This window comes from Brienomyrus brachyistius, unplaced genomic scaffold (assembly GCF_023856365.1).
Source record: "Brienomyrus brachyistius isolate T26 unplaced genomic scaffold, BBRACH_0.4 scaffold70, whole genome shotgun sequence".
Classification (NCBI taxonomy): Eukaryota; Metazoa; Chordata; class Actinopteri; order Osteoglossiformes; family Mormyridae; genus Brienomyrus; species Brienomyrus brachyistius.
In genome coordinates this window covers 241,434-263,113 of record NW_026042345.1, presented here as the reverse complement: position 1 = coordinate 263,113, position 21,680 = coordinate 241,434, and the positions used below count along the sequence as shown (strand labels likewise).

Below are 21,680 nucleotides of genomic sequence, written 5' to 3'. Positions count from 1 at the left end.
CTCAGGAACCAAATTTTGAATGGGATTTAAATTTATAAATTTGTTTCTACTTATCCGTTTTCCTTAATTCATCTTATTTGTTCTTCTGTGTTACCTGTGAATTCAAGCGGCAGAACTGCCAAAACAAATTCCTTGTACATGGAGTTGTCCAATAAAGTGTATTCTAAGTAACGAATAATTTTAACTTCTAATCGGGGGACTGAGATGGACACTTGAGGATATTCCTGGAAATCGAGGAAAATTGAGAGTGCTGAAAAGAGGGTTAAAAATATTGAAATCTCCCCGTCGGGGAATCGAACCCCGGTCTCCCGCGTGACAGGCGGGGATACTAACCACTATACTAACGAGGAGTTGTTTTATCGATTTGGAAAAAGCTTTTTCGGTTTTAACAAAAACCAGTACAGGAATCAGGCTTATGTCTCCATAATGTGTTGAAATGCGCACTCTTTCAGGCACAAGATAAGGAGTATAGAAAATATGGCGTTGGCCACCTCAGGAAGTAAAGTCCTTACGGCGTCATGACGCTCGGTACATTGTTCTCTGTTCACGTCAGCCTGTCCACAGAATAGACACAGGAAAATGTTGGGTTTAAATTTTCAAAACCTCAAGAAAAGACTGATTTACTCCCCGTCGGGGAATCGAACCCCGGTCTCCCGCGTGACAGGCGGGGATACTAACCACTATACTAACGAGGAGACACTGTAAGTAATATTTAATCGTTTTTTTTTCATATGTAACTTCTCTTTGTGTGTGATTGTTTTGCAAGACATTAAAAATGTTTAGTTAAACAATAAAGTACCTTATATTTTTATATTTAAAATGTCACTCCCGGTCCACTGAAACTTAAAACTATTCACGTAGTATGTACGTACTTTTTAACCATTGAGAGGAAAATAGTACTCGTTTTTTTCTAAGCGCTTACGTAAGTCGCTCTGGCGAAGGGCGTCTGCCATATGCCATATATGTAGTTTTGATTGATAAATTCACATTGCTAAAAGTGTCAGTGATATGCCAACTCATTTAGATCATTAGCGACTTTCCTGCATACACTTTATTTATACGTTTAAATATTACTTTGTACTAACTATTTTAAGTGTAATATGAACATGTTAAAACGGAAGGGGATGTAGCTCAGTGGTAGAGCGCATGCTTTGCATGTATGAGGCCCCGGGTTCAATCCCCGGCATCTCCACTTTTCCCAACCGATAACACAGAGAAATGGCTGAGTGAATCATATATATATAATTATATTTTTGTTACAAATGGTCTAAGTATCCACATAATATTAGAAAACATGATATATGTCAATCAAATTATTACCGCTGGCTCTTCAGCAGAGAAGATGAATAACATTTTTTTATTATTAATACAATGTCTGAACAGTGTTCAAGATTGTAGTCTTGCATAACTTTATAAAGAAAAGTGTTCATAAATCAAAGGTAAAATGACTGAAATATGTCTTACGCTGACCAGTTAAACATTTTAAATTTAAATTAAAACCATCAGCAGTCAGTCTCAAAATGTAACTGTTCAACATGAACAAACACCATGAAACAAAAGAACACACGTCGCCAATAGACTGGTGAAAACATTCAGATGGATGCATATTAAAAATGTTTAAACATAGCAGTACAAGAATGAGGTTATATTTAATCTTGTTTTTTTTTTTTAAAGAATAAGTATTTTGGGACTGCCAGTTTCACTAGAATGCCAGTATCATTTGTGCTGGGACCGTGGAAGAAATGAGATGTATTTGATCTAGTCCCCTTCTTACAGGTGAAGTCTTGGTATATGCCCTTGTTGCAGTCACTCACACCTCCTGACGTTGACACTGAGTTTGTCGCTGAGCTTCTGTATCAGCAGGGAGAGCTCCTCAGTCGCTTGGGACTTCTCCTCCAGAAGCTCATACCGAAGACTGGAAATATCCTGCTTGATTTCTTTTAACTCACCTGGGGAAAAAAAAAGTCGAACACTTGCACAGGTGGAACGGAACGCGTGATTTTTTTTTCTCGTGGCTATTAAAGGGACGCCATTTACCTTCGTTTACTTCATCGTTCTCTTTGTCTACTTGTGCTTTCAGTACGTAGCGCTTGATCAGACGTTTCATTATTTGCTGAAATAAAAACTAGGCACAATTACCCATTTCAGCGATGGACCCATTGCAAGGAATCTCGACTGGCAGCAGCCGAGTTGCGGGAAGCAGAGCTCCTTGCCTGATAGCGTGTGGGCTGGTTCGGTACTCTACCAAAACTGTGCGAGTCAGCAATGTGCAGGCTTGACTGGGTCCGACTGAAGAGGTTGAGCTGCAACCCAAAACGTATTTTGTCACAAGTAAACGTTTCTCATTGTCAAGAGAAAATCGGGAGCGTTATGTGCTACAGCTGAAGGAACAGTTTGAAAAGGCCACTTGAATTTTTCCTGCTTAACACGGTCAAATAGTCAGTTGGAGTTCTGATTCTCCGAAACTGATTATCCCTTCTCCTTGGAAACATGTCAAGTAAACTATACTGTAATGACCCTAATTGTGAGTCTTACTTTGGATGTTGCTCTGTAGCCTGTTCCTTAGATGAGAGTATTATGGGTTTGATAAGTCCTGGTGTAGGTGTGGCCTTAGGCTTATCTCTGTATTCTTCCTCCAGAGCTGGAAGTAAACATGCCTGGTTCACGGGCCACGCTTACAGACCTTCAGAGGTATTCATAAAGGTGTGTCCCATTACCCTGGATTTGGAGTGGTCCATTCCCAGCTCCACGTCCTGCCTCATCCTGGGCCGGCGGTGACTGAGCAGGCCAGTCAGCCTCCTGATACTCTGGAAGAGGGTCTTTGGGCTGGGCACAATGCTAAATGGTGGCGGCAGTGTCTTCCCCGTGTCGAAGTAGGACAGCCATAGCTTAGAACGGGCAAATTTCCACTCCACGTCTGCGTCGTCCTGTGAAAGCCCCCAAAACCCCAGCTCAGGTTTTGGGTGGTCTCTGTATTACATGACCACCACTTATTGCTTTGAAAAGACTTATCATGCCTCTTGATAATGTCTGTCACACGTTCACTGAGATTCACATAAACTGACAATCCCCAGTTACTCATTACATTACAAACTGATACCAGAATCGGGTACTGGGCAGATACTGTGCGCAGATAAGATAAGATAATCCTTTGTTAGTCCCACAAGTGGGAAACTGCATCATCACGGCAGGGAGTGGACAGTAAAAGATAAGAGCAGCGAAAATTAAAAACAATAGAATAAAAACTAAGGAAGCTCAGAAATGAGCAGAGCTGTCTTAATAGACTGCCACTCGCTGGAGGCGCCAATTCAAGAATATACTCATACTCGTAATAATTCTCCGATACTAAGAACCAATACCACTTAATTGCAACATTATATTAAAAGTGAGAGCCGCAGCATTTTGTCTTTTATTTTTGCTGCCCAGTCAGATGTTGGTACCTAGCAAGAGATTTGTCAACCATATTGGTCTGGATATGCCAGGTTAGGTCATAGTAATTTTCAATGGTATAAATACTGCCTTAAGTACTCGTATAGGCAAGTACTTCTACTTGGTCTGAAAAAAAATGGTATCGGTGCAACCCTACCGACAACCACTCACCTCTATCTCCTGATAGGAACTGTTGATCATCGCAATGAGCATATTCAGGAGAACAATCACCATGGTGACATTATATATCCCATAAAGGACATAGCCGATGTTCTCTATGAACTTGTGGTCATACTTCAGCACCACTGACGACACCTCGGACAGCCCAAAAATAGACCAGAAGAGAGTCTTGAAACTCTCCTCAACTCTGAATCACAAGAGAGACAGAGGTTACAGAAAGGGGACACGTTTTAAGAGAATACTGCAGTCTGTCTATATTTCCCGCATGATCCATGTTTCCTTTCTGAATAAAAGGCATTGGCACAGGAAATAGGCGTTGGATTCTTGTAGCCTAGGCACCAGATTTTAGTTTTCATTCTTCATTTTACAGACCCTAGAGAAGCATACAATTAAAAGGGTGTCTGCACACACTCACGTGGTAAAGGCAGAGTTGACCTTGGCCCCCAGGTAGTAGGAATAAAGGATGAACATGCCGAACATGAAGGCCAGGAAGACCATGATGAACAGGACCATGAACTTGAAGATGTCCTTGACGGTGCGGCCCAGGGAGATCTGCAGAGGGCCGAAGCTCTCGTTGGCGGGCAGGATGTAGGCGATGCGGGAGAAGCTGAGCACCACCGCGATGGCATATAGCCCCTCCGAGATCAGCTGGGGGTCTGAGGGCACCCACTTGTCCCTTGCTGCAGAAATGAGGTGACATGTGCCTGAGGTATGCTAACTGTGAAAATGGCAGCAGTGCATTGTGGGTATGCGAGTAGAAACTGCCATATTATGACATCATTGGAAATTATATCTTAAACATAAAATTCAGTATTAAATTATGTCTTTATCCATATAGTTCTCTTTTTCAGATGTGAACAGAACACACAAACATGAGGAGTCATAAATAATTGAAAATACATAGTATATTTTTGGAAATTTACCAAGTCCCCCAAAAAGCCCTCAGCGCCGAGAATTAGGAGCCCGTTTTACAGGGTACAAAGGGAACGGCCATATTGAACTGGCAAATTTAGGGTTTGAGGTCTTTGTTTTTAACTGAAAATAGTACACATTCTATTGCTTTTAATGTAAGACTTTTTCTTAAAGTTAAGAGTTATTATATAGTTATAGTGCAATGATCCAGCAATGGCTGGACCCAATGACTGGATTTAATCATGTTCAGTGTTGTTTACAGAGCAGAAGCCAGTGGTAAACACTTTACCATAAGTGAAGTACTCAACATCTGGTGGCAGAGTGACTAGGGAGAGGTCATCAGCGTGGACCTTCTCGTTCACATAACGCTGGGCCCTGCTGGCCTGCAAGAAGGCGAAGAGCCGTGCGGTAAAGGCGGCGATGAAGATGGAGAGCATGCCGAAGTCCAGAACGTTCCACAGCTGCAGGATGTACTCCCTGGGCCCCTCGCTCCACAGCTCCTTGCACTCTGACCACATCATTCCTGCAAAAGCAGCAGTCAGATTGGTGGTCAGAGAGAGGGACCTGCAGCTGGTGTTAGCAGTGAAGCAGAAGCAGTGTCAGCAGTGAAGCAGGAGCAGCAGTCAGATTGGGGGTCAGAGAGAGGGACCTGCAGCTGGTGTTAGCAGTGAAGCAGAAGCAGTGTCAGCAGTGAAGCAGGAGCAGCAGTCAGATTGGGGGTTAGAGAGAGGGACCTGCAGCTGGTGCTAGCAGTGAAGCAGAAGCAGTGTCAGCAGTGAAGCAGGAGCAGCAGGCAGAATGGGGGTCAGAGAGAAGGAACTGCAGCTGGTGTTAGCAGTGAAGCAGAAGCAGTGTCAGCAGTGAAGCAGGAGCAGCAGGCAGATTGGGGGTCAGAGAGAAGGAACTGCAGCTGGTGTTAGCAGTGAAGCAGAAGCAGTGTCAGCAGTGAAGCAGAAGCAGCAGGCAGAATGGGGGTCAGAGAGAAGGAACTGCAGCTGGTGTCAACAGTGAAGCAAAATCAGCAGGTAGAATGGGGGTCAGATGGATCTGTCCATTAATTGTAATCAGGAGTGCTGTAAAGGGGGGGGATAAGGAGGATTCCAAGGGCCACTGAGTCCCAGGGGCCCTTTTAAATCTGGAAGATAATTGGATTGGATTGGTCTGGGTGGGGAAGCTAAAATCTCTAGTGGCACCCCTGCCTGTAATTATTAAAATAAATTATGCAACCTTGTAATCAAGAGCACTGACCAGCTCCTTTTTTAGCTTTAGTAAAGAAACATCCATTTACAGTAATTAACAAAAGGTGCTATTAGACTATTACTATTGTAACAAAATGCTAAAATCTTGATTATTTTTAAATATTTTAACTTTTTAACGGTTGCTAAAACCTCTATGTAAATTTAACACCCAAATTTAAAAAAATTAATGAATTCAGAGACCAGGTCTATTTTGGGCCATGTAGCGATAGGTTAGGAAAGGTCATGGGGGCAGAGTCGGAACCTCACAGCACGCTGTGATCGAGCGAAAGGCAGCTTGAGGACTGCAGTCTGCGGCCCCCGCCCCCCCACCACTCTCTGCACTGCTCTTAAAAGCCTCGAGTGATGATCAGTGTTTGATTTCGCTGTCATGTTAAGTGGATTTACACTCAGCGTGACACCAATGATTATTGCCAAGCTCAGCAATAGCTTCTCCCTGAAGCTGTCAGGACATTAAATATCCTGTTTCTCATCTTCCCCCCGACCTGTTCCTGAGAAATACTGACACCCCCCCCCCCCCCCACCAAACTGGCACTAGTCGTACTTACTTATTTTTATGTATTTTTGCTGCTGTATCAATTGTTTACATATACATCGCACTGCGTATAAAACCACCGGCTTATTTAGCACTGTCTGTTGTTTTTGCATTTTAAATGAAAACCCTCCTCTTGTCATTTCCTGTTTGCATGTCACACCATGGTCCAGAAGAAATAATATTTTGTGCCACTGTGTATAGATGGCAAGACTGTAAAACCCACTTGATGTGACGTATAGCGTTATCCTGTTTAATCCTAAAAAGGATAGAAATGAACACTGATAATTCAAAGGGATTACAACGTTTACAAAGAGCCAAGGTGATCTAGGCTTAATTGCATCACCTGGACTGTCAAAACTGTCTTTCCGGAAGAAATGACCTTGTCGCTGGAGTGTGATGAAGTGCGCTGGCAGCTTCTCTGACAAGATCCTCCGGTCCTGCTAATAAACACCTACGATGGTTGGTCTTTCACCCACAGGGACGCCATACGTCACGTCGCCACGTGCCTGAATTTGCCACAACGTCACACTAGAGCTACACTGCTAAAGTCTCCTGGAGCCTCATGTGTTTCAGTCATTCATTTAAATAAAAAATTCTGATACATTGTCACTCAGTGTCTTCTGTGAACCATTTAAATGGCACTCCCCACTGATAGTTACCCGTTGCCGACTGATTAAAATCTCTGCTACACTAACCCTAAACCCTAAATAGGATAGGATAGTACTTTATTGATCCCACATTGGGGAAATTTGCGTGTTAACGCAGCTCCAGACAGCTAGGAAGAAAGAGTTTACAAGAGTAAAAGAATATAAAAAATACAAGAATAAGAATACAAATAAAAATAATACGAGATTCGGGAAGAAAAACTTAAAACAAACTTAAAAACAAGAAAAAAGAAAGAATCGAGCTGGGAGCTAAATTAGCTAATTAAATGTCTGTGTCACTGTGGAGGTAGGAATAACCAGGTTTGTAATCTTCGCAGTGACATACATCACCTGTCAATTTGTCAGTCTTGTTTAAATAAAAGAATATGACAGGAGCACTCATGAATAAATTAGCTTTTCATTTCCACAGAATAGATCAATGAGAATGAACATAAAGTCAGAAGCCTGAGACCTGAGAGTTTTTTGCAATGGTGAGTGAACCTGAATGAACTTCTGGACCCCTGTAGGCGGAACAAGCCTCCTGCTGCCAGAGGACTAACCCGTATTCATGTACCGTCATCCATAGTTGACTCTAGACTTTTTCTCCCAGGGTGTGTAAGATGAGACAACCAACCATAAATTTGGGGAAAAAAAGTAGTATATACATCTTCAATGAATTATTATTACACATAGCCATATTTTCGAATATAACTTGATGTGAATTGAAATTGATACTGTATGATCAAAGAGTATTTCCATCTGACCAGTAGGGGGTGCAATTGCAACCCCTTACACCCCCCCCCCCCCCCCCCCCCGTTAAATCGCCTATGCCATCATCTATCTGTTTGCTCTTCTTTTTCAGAAAGTACCACAGGTGTTAAAGGCAGATATTGTAATCTGAAAAGTTTCTTATAGTCTCGAGGAGGGCCAGGTATTGAACCCTGGTGCAAACTCAATTAATTAAAATGTATGAGGTTTCTATGGATCGAACTGTGAGTGAAACTGTGTCTTAATGACACATCATGTTCACATTACCCTGACATGTATGTTTAAATGGTCACGACACCTTTAAGACATGTTTGACCTGCAGGAGCATGTTTATTTCCATATTACTGTTTTTTTTTAATGTTATTTTAAAATCAGTTTTTTATGTTATTGTATAAAATTAGCTTTTGAAATCAAATTTGCCAAATGTGAAGGTTCTCAGGTTGCTAAGGAACCTGAACTTTATGGGCCAGCCTCTTGCATCCGATCTAGTTGTGATTGTGTTTCTGCTGGAGGGTCCATGAAAAAAAATTCTCCTTAATGATCCGTCACCCTACGCCGGCGATGCTGCGGATCACAGTGCCAATTTAATACTGACGCTTATTGAGATAAAACGGGCAACAACATGCTTCCTAATGTACAAACAACGAGTGGGTGGAATCAAGCCAGCCTCACGACCTGCTCCAGGATAACTTCCTGTTTACACATTTAGATGAATCATTTTAAAAGCCGTTGCATTACAATAATCTCCTGTGTTTGAATAAAACAGCAGGTCAAGAATGGAAAGCATCCAATTGAGAATATTGAGTTTAAGGCCAAAACCATACATACAAATAATACAAATACTTTCAAGTTAATTTCAATCTTGCTGCACCTAGTTTTCTCAACTCCTGTCATCACAGCAACGAGTGTTTTCCCACCTTATTCTTCCAATTAGTGAGAATATTGGTAATGAAAACATTTTTAATTTTCTTTTAAACCCATTTGATTCTTATAATGAAGTGTATCAGGGGTGGGAAACCTGCTCCATGGAGGGCCAGTGCGGGTTTTTGGGATGGCCTCTCAATCAGCCAATAGCAGTGGGTCCCCAGGACTGGAGATGAGAACCACTGCTGTAGATCAAGAGTGAGGAACTTGATCTATGGAGGGCTGGTGTGGGTGTGGGTTTTTGGGATGACCTCTCAATCAGCCAATAGCAGTGGGTCCCCAGGACTGGAGATGAGAACCACTGCTTCATTATTGGTTGACTGAGAGGTCATCCCAAAAAACCACACCCACGGCAGCCATCTATGGATCAGGTTTAAAATAAGCAAAATGCTGTGAAATCAGAAATAATTACTGCTTTTGTGATAAGATATCTATGGTTCCCAGGATCACAGGGGCCTCTTGCTGATCATAGCACACAGGAGCAAACACAAAACAAGTATCACTGCTTATTTCAAATGATATAACTTCAAGCATTCAACAGAAGGCCTTTGAGTTCTCAAAATGACAAACATTCTTAATAAGTAATATCAGAATATTAATTGCCCTTTATAAAACGAGAATGGTCCCAAATATTAAAACAGTCGGAGAATGATTAAAGTTGTGAGAGTGACAGATTCATACAAATTTATGCTGTTTCTGTTTTTCACTTGGCTTAGAGTGCTATGTTGATTCCTCCAATGCTTCATGATATAACGGAAGCAGCGAGAAATGATTTATGAAACTATAAAGTTCTATTATTAATATCGCATTGACCCCAGGGGGAAGTTCTTAAGAAACGTTACAATTGACCCCAACGTGATTTGAACACGCAACCTTCTGATCTGGAGTCAGACACGCTACCATTGCGCCACGAGGTCACATGCTACGTGAAGCACGATAGAGATATGATACCTGCGACCCACACTATGATGAGCATCTCGGTCCAGCTGAAGCGAGTGGTCTTCACCCTGAAGATCTGCTTGGGGTAGTCGGTGACAGTGATGTTGGGCAGCGTGTTGATTCCCTCGAAGCGGTCGGAGGCGTTGAACACCAGCAGGCACAGGAAGATGATGAAGGAGGCCGCATGAGCCACGAATTTCATGAAGGGGCTGCGGAGGATGCTGCCCAGCTAGGCAATGAGGAATACAAACATGGACAATGACGTCGTATCGTATCATATCATATTGTGTTTAACACTGCTGAACAGAGGAATGATAGATTTCCAGGACATCGTTCATGGGAGTTAGGGAGCTGCTGTCAACTTCCCGGGCACTTCTGGGAAAGAAATAAGCAGGTGGTGTTTGGAGGGGAGAGAACAGGGGCAGGGGACGTCTTACCCTGCTGCATGGCGCAAACCAATAGCCGACGGCAAGTAGAGGCAGCCCTAGGGCCACGACCAGGACCACCAGGCACTTGATGGCAATGGCCTGCTCCCGCAAGCCAGCCAGGTTCTCGTACCAAATGGACAGCAGCTGCTGCTGGCAGTTGGGGTGGGCCACAAACTGTGGGGGGGGGACAACAGTGATCCATCACCCAAGGCCTCCATGCAAGGAGGGGTGACATGCAACTGTATGAAAAGGCCTATGGGCACCGTGCAGTCGGTCAGCCATGTGCCTTCAGCACAGAACCATCACAGGAAACCGAATCCTTTAATTCAGGGGTGTGAAACTCCAAATCTGGGGGGCCGGAGCCCTGTGTAGCTTAGTTCTTTCCCTGTTCCACCACAAATGATTCAGCGCAAGAGTTGTGTGGTAATTAGCACAAGCAGTTGAATCAGGTTTGTTAAATGAGGGGAAACCCAAAAATGTGCTGGACTCCGCCCGCCCCCAGGACTGGAGTCTGACACCTCTAGTCTAATTCATCCCAAAGAACCATGAACAATGACTCAGTGCTTTCATGGTGGATTTAGACATGGTGAGTCAGATAAAGTGTTTCTCAATCAAAGCCATTAATAAAATTCAGAGTCAAGTCTGCCAATCAGGTTTATTAATATGATAATAAGATTTCAAACCTGGAACTGGGTTAAGGGTATAATCAGGGATGCACGTAACCTGTACGCAAGACCACATTCACCTTTAAAAGTGATACATGCAGCAATCGATTGTTGTAACAACGCAAAAGTGTACACGTTTTATGTGCATGTGCGCTGCTATGTCAAGAAATGACCAAGCATTCTAAGCTTTATACCGAAAATGAAGTAGAAATTACGATATAAAGGTTAAAATTTCTTGTCATATCGATGTAAATGCACATAAAATACATACATATTTGCACCATTACAACAATCAATTGCCACGGATATCACTTTTAAAGGTGAATGTGTACTTTTGCATCCCTAAGTATAATTATCCAAGGGGTTAATAGTTATAGAAGTCCATTCTCCCTAATAGAGGTAATCTTTTTTCATAAATACAGATCAGTAAGTATAACTATGCTTAAACATCAACTAATTAACTGGGCCTTCCTGCATAGGCATTTTAACAGAGTATAACGTGCAGCGGAAAAGCTAGCATTTGGTAAACAGTCGGATGGCCACAGTGCTTCTGAAAGGTCATTTGCTAGTCCAAAGGACATCAGCTTGAGGTCCTCCGTTTGAAGCAAACCTTGTGATTCTGCCGCCAAATACAGAGATTAAAGCCAGACACTCTCACTGGGGAGGGCGTGCTGTCAGCCATGCCGTCTGAGAGATGAAATTGACCACCACTGCTGTTCTTGGTTAGCATCTCTGTCGTTATGTCTTAATGCCTAAGAGGCCGCCTACACATTTGCCAGGCCTGCCCATGTTAAGCAAGCAGGTCAGTTTAATTGAGATATATCTGGCTATAGTGGTCTCGAGTCCTTCCTGTATGCAGACCAGCTCCCAGCCTTAATATCTCCATGCCCAGAGGCTTAAGATGAACAGGCACATTTGTAACTGACTCCTCGACTGCCTTAAAGGGTTACCCTCTGTCAGAGGACTATATTTCTGAGACACCCTCCCCTGCAGCTATTTCTGCAGCTTTCAACACCACACAGATCACGGCGTTATTGATTCAATGCTGTCAGGTGTCACTCCATGGCCCAGAGGGACCAGAGATTAAAATACCCACAACGCAATATGACAGTAAAATTTGCTATTGGTGCTTTATCTTAAATTGTCTAGAGGGGGGTGTGGCCTGGCAGGGGTGTTGTGTGGCCCCGCTAGCAATCTTTCTAGGGACGTTTACCAAACATTACGATTAAGATATAGAAACGTTGAAAGTCTGCAGTTTTCCAGATGTTCCCAGAACGTTATCCCAGTACTGCATCCACTAATGCGACTAAGGCTACTACAAACAAACACAGCGGAAGGGCAGTGGGTGGCATCGTCGCATTACACCTCAGCGGCCATGAGTTTGAGGCTGAACAGTGCATCTGTAGAACATTCTTATTGCACTTTTATGAGACAATATTATTAATATTTTTCAACATTAATTGCATTTAAGGGATGTAAAACGTCGGTGTAACTTTCCATTTATGTTACACCATGCCAATTTTCAGAAAGTTCCAGAAACGTTCCCTGTTATCTGGGGGAAGGGCTGAAAAAATTTTTGGAACATAACTCTATTGATCTGGGTTGGGGGGCCAATATGATGTGGTCTAAGATCTCTAACATTGCCCCTGTGGGCTGGCAGACTCGATTGCTTGGTAAAAGTTACTCGGGGAGGCCCCTGCTTGTAAAACTTTACCATAGGGGACCCCAAAGTCCACGACTGATTTTTAATCCCAGTCCAGCCCTGCCTGACACTGAAATCAATACACAAACACAAGTGGAGGAACAAGCAGGCATCATGACTGATGGTGTGGAGGTTGGGGATGTGAGGAGGACCACCACTAACCTTCTTGACCTCATACTTTATGGCCAGCTTGACACGGCTCAGCAGGGCCCGGTGCGTCTGCCCTTCTTCTAGCTCTGCACTTACGTCCCCGTTCAGGATGGCCTCCACCTCCTCCGTGTCCCGGCACAGGTCCAGCACCCCCACCACGAAGTCCTTGCACTGCATGGACAGCTTACCATAGTCATTCTGTGCAGAGGGTGCAGACAGGGTGTGTTAGTGCCTGTAAAACTGACGATCGAGATGCCTTTGGCATTTGAGAACAACCACCAGCAAAGTCCCCTTTTTACGCCGCTTCTGAATTGTTTCGTTTATTGTGTAAGTTGACAGTTTAGGGGTGGTTTTCAACATATACAGAGCCTCTAAAGATCGTAAATTAAATCTGTAACCCCCGGAAAACAATTCAAACAGAATTGTCAGATCTGTGTCTAACTTTCATACCCAACACCTGTAACTGTATACTGTGAAAACAGCATATCTGCCAAACAATGGTGCAAACCAGTTTCAGCAAACTGGATGATGTTTATTCAGAACCAGAATGCATGCATCGACACCAGTAGCTTCTCTATTTGTCTCCTTGTACTCTCTATTCATGTTCCCTACTAATCCTATTTCGGATTAATTGCATTGATTGATCAATGTAACCAATACAGCCTCTTCCTGACAGCTGCAGCAAGAACAGTTGGGGGAAAATCTCACATCAAGTTCCACTGGGGGGGGCTTCTTGTTCATTTCTTGAAAGATTGGAATCTGTTGTCGAACCAATGATCCCTTACTGAAATCTGAGTCAGACTGCTCTCTCCAGCTTGTTATTGCACAAGTGGCCAGCTTCTCTAAATGTGTCCATCAATGAACTTCTGAATGTTGCACCAGTGGAACAGATAGTGCATTGAGTGGTAAAGGTCTTTCTTGGGACAAAATTACAGATACAAATAAGGGAAGGGGAGGGATGGGGTGGGGTGGCATGGGGGCAGCACAGTGGTAGCGCTGCTGCCTCACAGAAAGAAAGTTCTAGGTTCATAGGTTCAGTCTCCAGCTCGGGCGTAAGACCTTCCTGTGGGGAGTTCGCATGCTTTTCCCTGTGTTCACGTGGGTCTCCACTGAGTGCTCCATTCTCTCCCCACTGTCCAAAAGCATGCACGGTAGGTTAACTGGCAATTCTAAGTTGGCTGTGTGAGTGTGTGCACCCTGCAGCCTTTATGGTTCCCGCCCACGGTTGATTCCCAGGATAGGTTGCGCCCCTTGTTCCCAGGATAGGTTCCAGTCCCCCCCCCCCCCGCAACCCCAGTTGGGATTAAGCAGTTACAGTGATGGATGGATGGAGTAGGGGTGGCATGGAAGATGGCATACCAGTTAAAGCCTGAAAAGAAGATCTTTGTACTCTACCCAGTGCTCAGTTGCTTCCTCTTATAATGGGTCATAGAATGTTAACAATATGATAAATATTAAAAAATAATAATTCACAAAATATCTGGGGATATATTATTAATTATATAATGGTCCATTTAAATACATTCAATCTTTGTCTCAATCTCATATTATAATTTGTACACATACCCTCTGAGAAAAACTCATGCACAGCACTTATGAAGCTGTGCGGCTTAAAAATCGATGAAAGGTTTGCAATCACACAACCTGCGAGGACTGCAGTCGCTAACAATGGATTAGCAAGAGGCACAGTCTCCAGCTGTGTGTCCGGAAGGCTGCTAGTTCAAGCAACTCTGCTATAGAATTTATGATGAAATATCCAAATGTATGAATTGATAAAACTTGCTTTGGGTGAATGCAGTCCCAAGGTAACTTAACGGAAATACGCCGAATCTGTAACTTTAAGAGTCCTGCCGCAGTGTCGGTTTACTACACAGACTCAGTCTTTAGCTGTTATGCAGAGAAAAAAGTACATCTGCACTATTACCACCTGCAGGATAAATTCCTTATGGTAATTAAAGAAAAAACACACAATTAACGGTGTTACAGCTTGCAAATGGAAACACTAAAGACACAAGGCAATACAGTATAAAATAAAAGGTGGAATTAGCCTGAGGAGGAAACCTTTAATTATCTGCATGTATCATCTGGGTATTTATTTTTATTGGACCATTTAAAAGCCCTGACTCTTTGTTCCTGATCTCAAAGCACTTTTTTAAATGTAGTGCAACAAAACAAAATTAAACCACCAGAACAACATTTAGAATTTTTGTGAATTCTTTCGCTTTAAGACCAAGGACTGGTCAAGTCAGGCAGAAGGAGAATCTCTCCCATCTACCTCCCGTGACCGGAACAGTCAAAAGAGGCGCTGATGGGGTAACGATGCTGTGATCAGGATCTGTGAAGTGTCTGTTTTATTTGTAGGCATTGACAAAAAATTCTGCGCATGAGTCACCACTCTGAACATCATCTAAATGGTTGCAAAAATGAAGTCAAAAGTGAAACGAGTATGGAAACTCAGTTAATTAAGAGAGTGTGTTTCCAAGGTATTTGGGCTGACTGAAAACTCTTTAATAATTTCCGAATGCAAACACTTAAGCTCCATTTTCTGAGGGAGTTAGTCTCGCTCGGTACTTACAGACTGATAGACACATTTACAAGTCGCAGGCAATGTGCCTTGCAAATTACGTTGGAAGGTTCCATTACCTCTTAAACCAAATCTCCAAGCTATTCCCTTAGCTACATCCTCATACCCAATTCAGAAAACTATAGTGAGAGAACTCAGTAGACCTTGGGTGCTCTGTCCTGCACCCACAATCCCTGTAAGAGAGCAGACCTCATCTTCAACAGAAGAGTGAGGTGAAATTTAACGTCACCATCCCCCGCTGGTCAATCTTGTCATTAGATCAGCGTGGGCCATTGACTGCTGTTCAAACAAGCTGACCATGCCAAAAATAATCTCCCATTCACGACATTTGCAGGGGGGGGGGGGGGGGGGTGGGGACACATACAAGAAACGCTCCGAAAACGAGACTAGAATTGAATGAAGGCGAACAGTATATAAACGACAAGACTGTTGGACTGATGTTCAAGCTCACAGAAAAATAACTGCAGCTTTGTATGTGAATTTTGGTCTCAATATCTGATCAGAGAGTAAGGCCATTGTTATTTTTCACAAATTACTGAAGAATCTGTCTTTTATCAACAGAAAATGACAGAAAATGTTCCCGAAACAGCTGGTAAAAGATCTTAAAAAGCCGCACAAGCTAAAATCTGAAATATTGTTCTTGGTGCTTTACATCGACGGACTGAGCACCTGCCAGTGAATGCAGAAGCCAGCTTCCACTTGTAGTAATAAGATTATTAGTAAGTGTGACGCAGAAGTCTTAATCAATGTTAACGCAATTATGTAATCAACTGTAATTACCAGGCGGAAGCAGCTAAGTTGATTCTCCTGTGGTTCTGTTTGTCCTGGTGGCGACAGAGGTATACATTACGCAATAGTAATTAGGTACCCCGGCCGGTCGGCAAACACCCTAATCAAGAAAGGGTGAAATGGTACTGTCCACAGCAGATGCCGCACCGAGGTCACCGTAGACTGTCGGCTATGAATTAAATCACTGGTTACGTGCCACATCAAGAGAACAACAGTAAATCTGAAGGATGCATCAATTCAATCTGTGAACCTACCTTGAATTCCTTCTCAATGTTGGCCAGCTTGGCGAGCTCATTGCTGAGCTCCAGGGCAGTTAGGATGGGATCCTCGCTTGACAGGGAGAGGTAGGCAGGGCTGGCCAGCCCCCGATAGGCGTTGATGCGGGAGCGTGAGTGGCTGAAAGAGTCCTTGCGCTGCTTCTCGGCGCACTCGGCGCACTTGCAGAAGTAGTCGTGCGGCCGCTCGATGCGAGCACCCTTGGTCAGCAGCATGTGCACCACCTCGTACTTCTGGCAATGGGCGGCAAGGATGACGGGCGTGATGTCGGGCGAGAAGCGGGTGCCGTCCTCGTCATACGAGTAGAAGTCGTCGTCTTGCAGCTCGCAGGGGCTGCGCGTGAGGCGCTCGGCAGCGGCGAACGATGGGTGGTTGAGGATGGCCTCTACGATCCTGACGTAGCCCTTGCTGATGGCCAGCAGGAGGGCGTCACCGATGCGAGCCAAGTTGTCACACTTCAGCAGCAGCTCCGTCACCTCCAGGTGCTCATTGCCCACTGCCAACTGCAGTGCATTCTGGCCCATGTAGTCCACACAGTTCACGTTGAGCACCCGCGTCTCCTCCAGCATCTTGCGCACTACAGGAATGTTTCCGTACTCGGCCGCCTCCAGAAAGCGCTCCTCCCACGTGGTGAGGCTAGACCCTCGGTTGTTGAACATGAAGGCAGGCCCTCGCACCGCCTGCCGCCGTCCTTTCTCCCGCATCATGGTGAGACGACGCTGCGTAGGGGGGTCCAAGCTCATCCTAGGGGAGCCCACAGAACTGGGACTGAAAATAGCCATTGCTATCGGCGTACAGTTGTCAAATCATGTGGCCAAAATTAACTGAAAACCAGGGCCGTTCTATATAGGTGCCATTTGCCATTTCTACCCAGTTACCTGATCTTTATTATTCCGAGTTCAAAAGCAGCCTTCGATGCACTTTTAGGATGCAATGGGACAAGCAAACCAGTTTGCTTTTCAATGCTGCTTTCATACATCTACATCCAGCAACTACTCAAAGCATTCTCAGTTTTTTCTCCCACACAATAGAAAGTTCTTCCTTCCCATCACACGTCAGTTAGGCACGCAGCGAGAGATGGATGCGTAGTGAGGATGCCCTGCGGATAGCATGTACCGGCACGACCTTTAATCGCATTTTAATGAAATGCGACAGATGACACTTCCCTGCTGGAAACTGCAACAATAGAAGGATGATTTCTGCGCCAAGTGCCCAGGTTTACACACTCAGCAAGGTGTATACATTTGCAATAGAGATATCAAACATAAGTGTGGTATCACACACACAAGGCTATCTATAAAGTTACTGTTTACTTCTATGCAGTAGTACTGATAGCAGGTTTCAACATATAATCTATCATGGCAAGTTTCTTACAAGAATTATATATTTGTAGGTCTCCTATATATTTCTCCAGATTTAAGATATTGATTACCTAATTCTTTAACACATGACATACATCTACAATGGGATTTATCTTCCCAAAAGTCCATAAATTAATTTATTGCATTTGCATTACATTGGTCATAATCCAGATATATATTCTTCCATCATCTTCGGTAAAATTAGTAATGAAGAGTTTCTTTAATTAAAAACTTTTATTGTCCTGGATCTACCTGGACATAGATTAAACTGGAGCCATAGATTCAATCAATGAACTTTCACCATAGTTAATGAGTAGCACATTGTCACACCTCAAAGTATAATCACAAGATAAAAGTGTTTCATTAACTAGACTGAAGTAAGCAACTGAAATTCCCCTATCTATTCTCATGGGAAATAACACAATTTACAATCTTCCGGCATCACCGACTTGTCCGCTAGGTTATCAGTACATGGAAGACAAATACATGTAAGTTAATGCAAAAAAAATGGAATGCATCGTATGAAAAAATAAACCCTGGTCTTCAGGATAAGATAGAGAAGATGTTAATTCGTGAAATTCATTAGATTCAGGTATCCAGATATAGATGAGTACCCAAGTGGGCCAAAAAACATGGTGATGCAGAAACAACCGGCTTCAATTGCTTGATATTCACTGCCTCACAGAGTGAGTTGGGGCCACTATCTTAGATTGCTAGGATTTATGCAATATACTGTTACCAAGCGGATGCTGCAGGGTTGCTGATTGTCATACTGAATAATAAAACACAGTCATCTGAACCAGGTCTCATTACAGCAGCTGCTTCTAAGTGATAAGCCAGGCCAGAAAGACGCTTCTTGAAAAATTGCTTTCTCATCATTCATTTTTGTTTTCCAAGGGCAGTGCCATGCATTTCAAAACTGTGCAGACCTAAGTGTTCATTTTCACACTGTTGGCAGTTATTTTGCCTTTTCAACAGACTGTCACGCGTAAACACAACAGTCATATTTACAACCCTAAACGTCCAGGAGGGAATACAACTGGAATTTTGGGTTTACTTTTCGAAATGTTACGATGATCATTATCAACCCTGGTAACATATACACTACAGGGTCATAAAACTCACTGTATGTATTTTGAGACAGATTTATAGGTAACTTTGGTTAAACACATATAAATAACTTATGCACATATATTAATTATCTTGCTTTCACTATTGATGTGGGGCATCTAATTATTTCACAGTCAAGATTGATGGATATGATTTGTATATTTTTCATTTGAAGATCTTAAATTTTACAGTATTTGTAAAATGTAAGTTCTACATTTAGTTGTAGTTTTGGATTAATTAATCAAAGGGAATCCTGTAACGCAATAGTCAACAAATGTCTGGTCCTCCCAAAAAACACGTTTAGACATCTTTATTATCAACCTAAAATTAACTACATCAAAAGTGTTTTGGTTGTTTGCAAACCCAACAGATTATTTACACGGTGATAAAACCGTTACACACATGTAAGTGCGTGTGCATGTGTGTGCAGACTTGTCTTACATTGAAAATCTCATTCCAGGCAGATGAGCAAATATTAGCAAGCCTTCTGAAGGAAGGTGTGCCAAGTGTGGTTTCTCCAGAGGTGGAGATTTCAGGTCCAGAGAGTACAAATCCAGACCAAGATTTTGTTTCAACCAGCGAGTTGGGTTCTCTGTGACTGTGACTCTTTATGCCGAACTGGTTGGTTGAAACAAAATCTTGGTCTGGACCTGAGATCTCCACCTCTGGGGTTCTCTCACTCTAAAATATAACGCTTAAGTTAAGCGTGACACTCTACCGGAAGCGTTAGCATGAAACGACATGAAGACAAAGTCGATTCTTAGCGCTGGTTAGGGCGCCCATTTGCACACACCGTGAAAATATGACAGGTAGAAAAGGCGAGAAATACTTAGTCAATGGTAATTCAAGGCGCTTGTTTTCACACACCCTGAAAGAATGGATAGTACAAAAGGAGAGCAATAGTCAATTCCACGTAGCGGCAGTTAGGACGCTGGTTTTCTACACAGCCTGAAAACGTGGCAGACACTCATTAACAGAGCAATGAGCAAATTAACAGAGACACTGTAGCTGGAAGCAGACGCCACATTGCTGCATATCAAATATAGGCTAGCTTCCCCAAGAAATCACAGTACCCGGTTCCCGCAGTCCACATGTCCATTATACACATACGCCTGCAATTTGCCCACCCAGCACGCAATTTTCCCCAACACGATTACTATCACTGGGTATATCTCTGGCATTTAGAATCAAACAGCGGAAAAATCACTTTGACACTTATTACATACGTGAGAGCCCATCCTCTTCCATGCTGACAGCGTCTTTCTTCAGGCGTAATCCCAAAAGCAGACCGAACGTTTATGTCCTTAAGTGATGGACAGGAAGGCAGTCCCATACCCCGCAAATACTGGCAATATTATTCTGACAAAGGCAAGCTAACATAAACCTATACTTTACATGCAGGTTAATAACATTGTGCTGAGTCTTACAATCACTTTATTCTATTTATTTAAGTTAAAGGTAAGTTACAGGACGGTGTGTTTCGGCAGCGTTTTTTAATGTTGATTGCAAAATCAGATGAACACGACATGTAATGTTCATAATATTCTAGATTCAGGTGACTGCTACTTATCCAATTGATTAATTAATATTCTTTCTCTGCGTTTGATATGTCCCACACAGCAACATGCAATTGGAACCGAAATAATTTGCGATTCGTAAATTTATACGTGCAGGTCTGAAAATTAATTGTGAAGTAAATAAGGATCCGGTATTCTTCGATTTAATTTTATGGCGTTAAATGAGCTAAACTTGTTCACGTAAATATATATATTACTTTGAACGGATTCATCTACGTATTGTGTGACATGCTGACAAAAAGTATAACTGTCCTTCCGTTTGTTAAAAGCAGCTACAGATCTCGTCTGATTTTCATTGTGACCTCGCTAATCGTAGGCGCAGAAAATTTGCTTATTTCACTTCAGCTTTAAGTTACATTTATCCGACGCCTATCATACCTCAATGCAATAAACAAAAATTTCGTTGTTTTAATGAAAGAAACATAAAAACATTTAAAACAAGCGTTTTTGTCTTTAGTGTTAAATAAAACAGGAAAATATTATATTTATATAAATTAATTAATTAATTAATAACCACTCGGTGGCGCTAAAAGCTAAGATAAAGCCGTTAACACGTTATTTCACCTGCTGTTTAACATTTCAGCGTTTTCATTTTCAGATTGTTTATACGATGATCGGTATTGTTTTTCCTTTAAACTAATATTATATATTTAAAAGTATATCTCAAAAAATTACAATGAACTTATGGCAATGTTAATATTAATAAAGTTGTTTAGGTTAAAACAAATATTAGTTTTGCAAGTGTTTGCGAGTATTAGTTAATACTTACATGTGATATTGATAGTATCCTGAGGACTCTCGTGCCGTTTTCACTGACTTCATGTAACGTGCCTCCACTGCCCCGCTGTCGTCTTTGCGCGTTCGTTCATTCTCTTGCTGGGAAAAAGACACGCACTTATGGTACTTTCTGCCTTTCTCTGACATGCAGACAGTCTCTTTCCTGTCGCAGGAGGGTGTCGAATCCTTGCAGAGGCAGAGGGAAGGCTGAGCATCCGCTCAGCAGGTACGATCGGTACTTTCCCTAAGTCAGCTGCAGGGGGATGGAGCATCCTGCCCTGCCCGTCCTCCCCGTAGCGTGAGACTAAACCAGCATCATCCACGAGCAGCAAGACCAGGTCGAGTTCCACCTGCGTTTAAACAAAGAAACGTGGGCTTGTGAAGTAGACATCAGTGTCAGTTTAACATACACAAAAAGCAGCCAAAATATGCAGTTATCAGTAAGTTATCAGTACATCATAAATTAGATCAGGGTCAAAGCTAATTAAATATGGCAGGCTATGACAAGGGTTTAACCATAATGTGTACTCAGATTAAACGATGATGCTTCAAAATACACCATAGGGCAGGACTTTACTGCTAATCAGGTCACAAAAGCACCCTTTTATCTGTTGATATTTCTCAGGTCCTCATGATGAAGGTGTTTTAAAGAACTACAGTATAAGGGCAATCCC

At 42.8% G+C, this 21,680-nt stretch overlaps 1 protein-coding gene, 1 long non-coding RNA gene and 4 other non-coding genes across 9 annotated transcripts; 2 read left to right on the top strand and 4 right to left on the bottom strand.

Annotated features, from left to right (window-relative positions):
* Nucleotides 1-278: 278 nt before the first annotated feature.
* On the bottom strand, nt 279-350 carry trnad-guc (transfer RNA aspartic acid (anticodon GUC)). The gene has a single exon. It is a non-coding gene; the product is annotated as a tRNA-Asp (tRNA).
* LOC125726325 (uncharacterized) lies at nt 283-6,921 on the top strand. Of its 2 annotated transcripts, none has more exons than XR_007388151.1 (2): nt 283-701; nt 2,640-6,921. It is a non-coding gene; the product is annotated as an uncharacterized LOC125726325 (long non-coding RNA). The 2 variants fall into 2 exon arrangements; XR_007388150.1 differs by having other exon boundaries at nt 1,777-6,921.
* trnad-guc (transfer RNA aspartic acid (anticodon GUC)) lies at nt 624-695 on the bottom strand. Its single transcript has one exon. It is a non-coding gene; the product is annotated as a tRNA-Asp (tRNA).
* Nucleotides 1,121-1,192, top strand: trnaa-ugc (transfer RNA alanine (anticodon UGC)). The gene has a single exon. It is a non-coding gene; the product is annotated as a tRNA-Ala (tRNA).
* On the bottom strand, nt 1,807-21,249 carry trpc3 (transient receptor potential cation channel, subfamily C, member 3). Of its 3 annotated transcripts, none has more exons than XM_049002608.1 (12): nt 20,999-21,249; nt 16,160-16,925; nt 12,545-12,730; nt 10,025-10,189; nt 9,600-9,816; nt 4,811-5,044; nt 4,025-4,289; nt 3,601-3,796; nt 2,718-2,927; nt 2,214-2,303; nt 2,038-2,113; nt 1,807-1,949 (listed from the first exon to the last, which is right to left on the bottom strand). In XM_049002608.1, exons 1-12 carry the CDS (start codon nt 21,151-21,153, stop codon nt 1,807-1,809), a joined length of 2,703 nt encoding a protein of 900 aa, XP_048858565.1. In that variant the 5' UTR covers nt 21,154-21,249. The 3 variants fall into 3 exon arrangements, with proteins under 3 accessions (XP_048858565.1, XP_048858566.1, XP_048858567.1); XM_049002609.1 differs by lacking the exon at nt 20,999-21,249 and adding an exon at nt 19,879-20,314; XM_049002610.1 differs by lacking the exons at nt 1,807-1,949; nt 2,038-2,113; nt 2,214-2,303 and adding an exon at nt 2,576-2,641.
* Nucleotides 9,494-9,565, bottom strand: trnaw-cca (transfer RNA tryptophan (anticodon CCA)). The gene has a single exon. It is a non-coding gene; the product is annotated as a tRNA-Trp (tRNA).
* Nucleotides 21,250-21,680: the final 431 nt, after the last annotated feature.

Bases quoted from the DNA above. Each gene is read 5' to 3' on its own strand.
- trpc3 (XM_049002608.1), bottom strand. From the start codon at position 21,153: ATGTCAGAGAAAGGCAGAAAGTACCATAAGTGCGTGTCTTTTTCCCAG. The intron at 12,731-16,159 runs GTAGGTTCACAG...CCCTCTGCACAG, and splicing joins ACATTGAGAAGGAATTCAAG to AATGACTATGGTAAGCTGTC. The intron at 5,045-9,599 runs GTATCATATCTC...CTGCTTTTGCAG, and splicing joins CATCATAGTGTGGGTCGCAG to GAATGATGTGGTCAGAGTGC.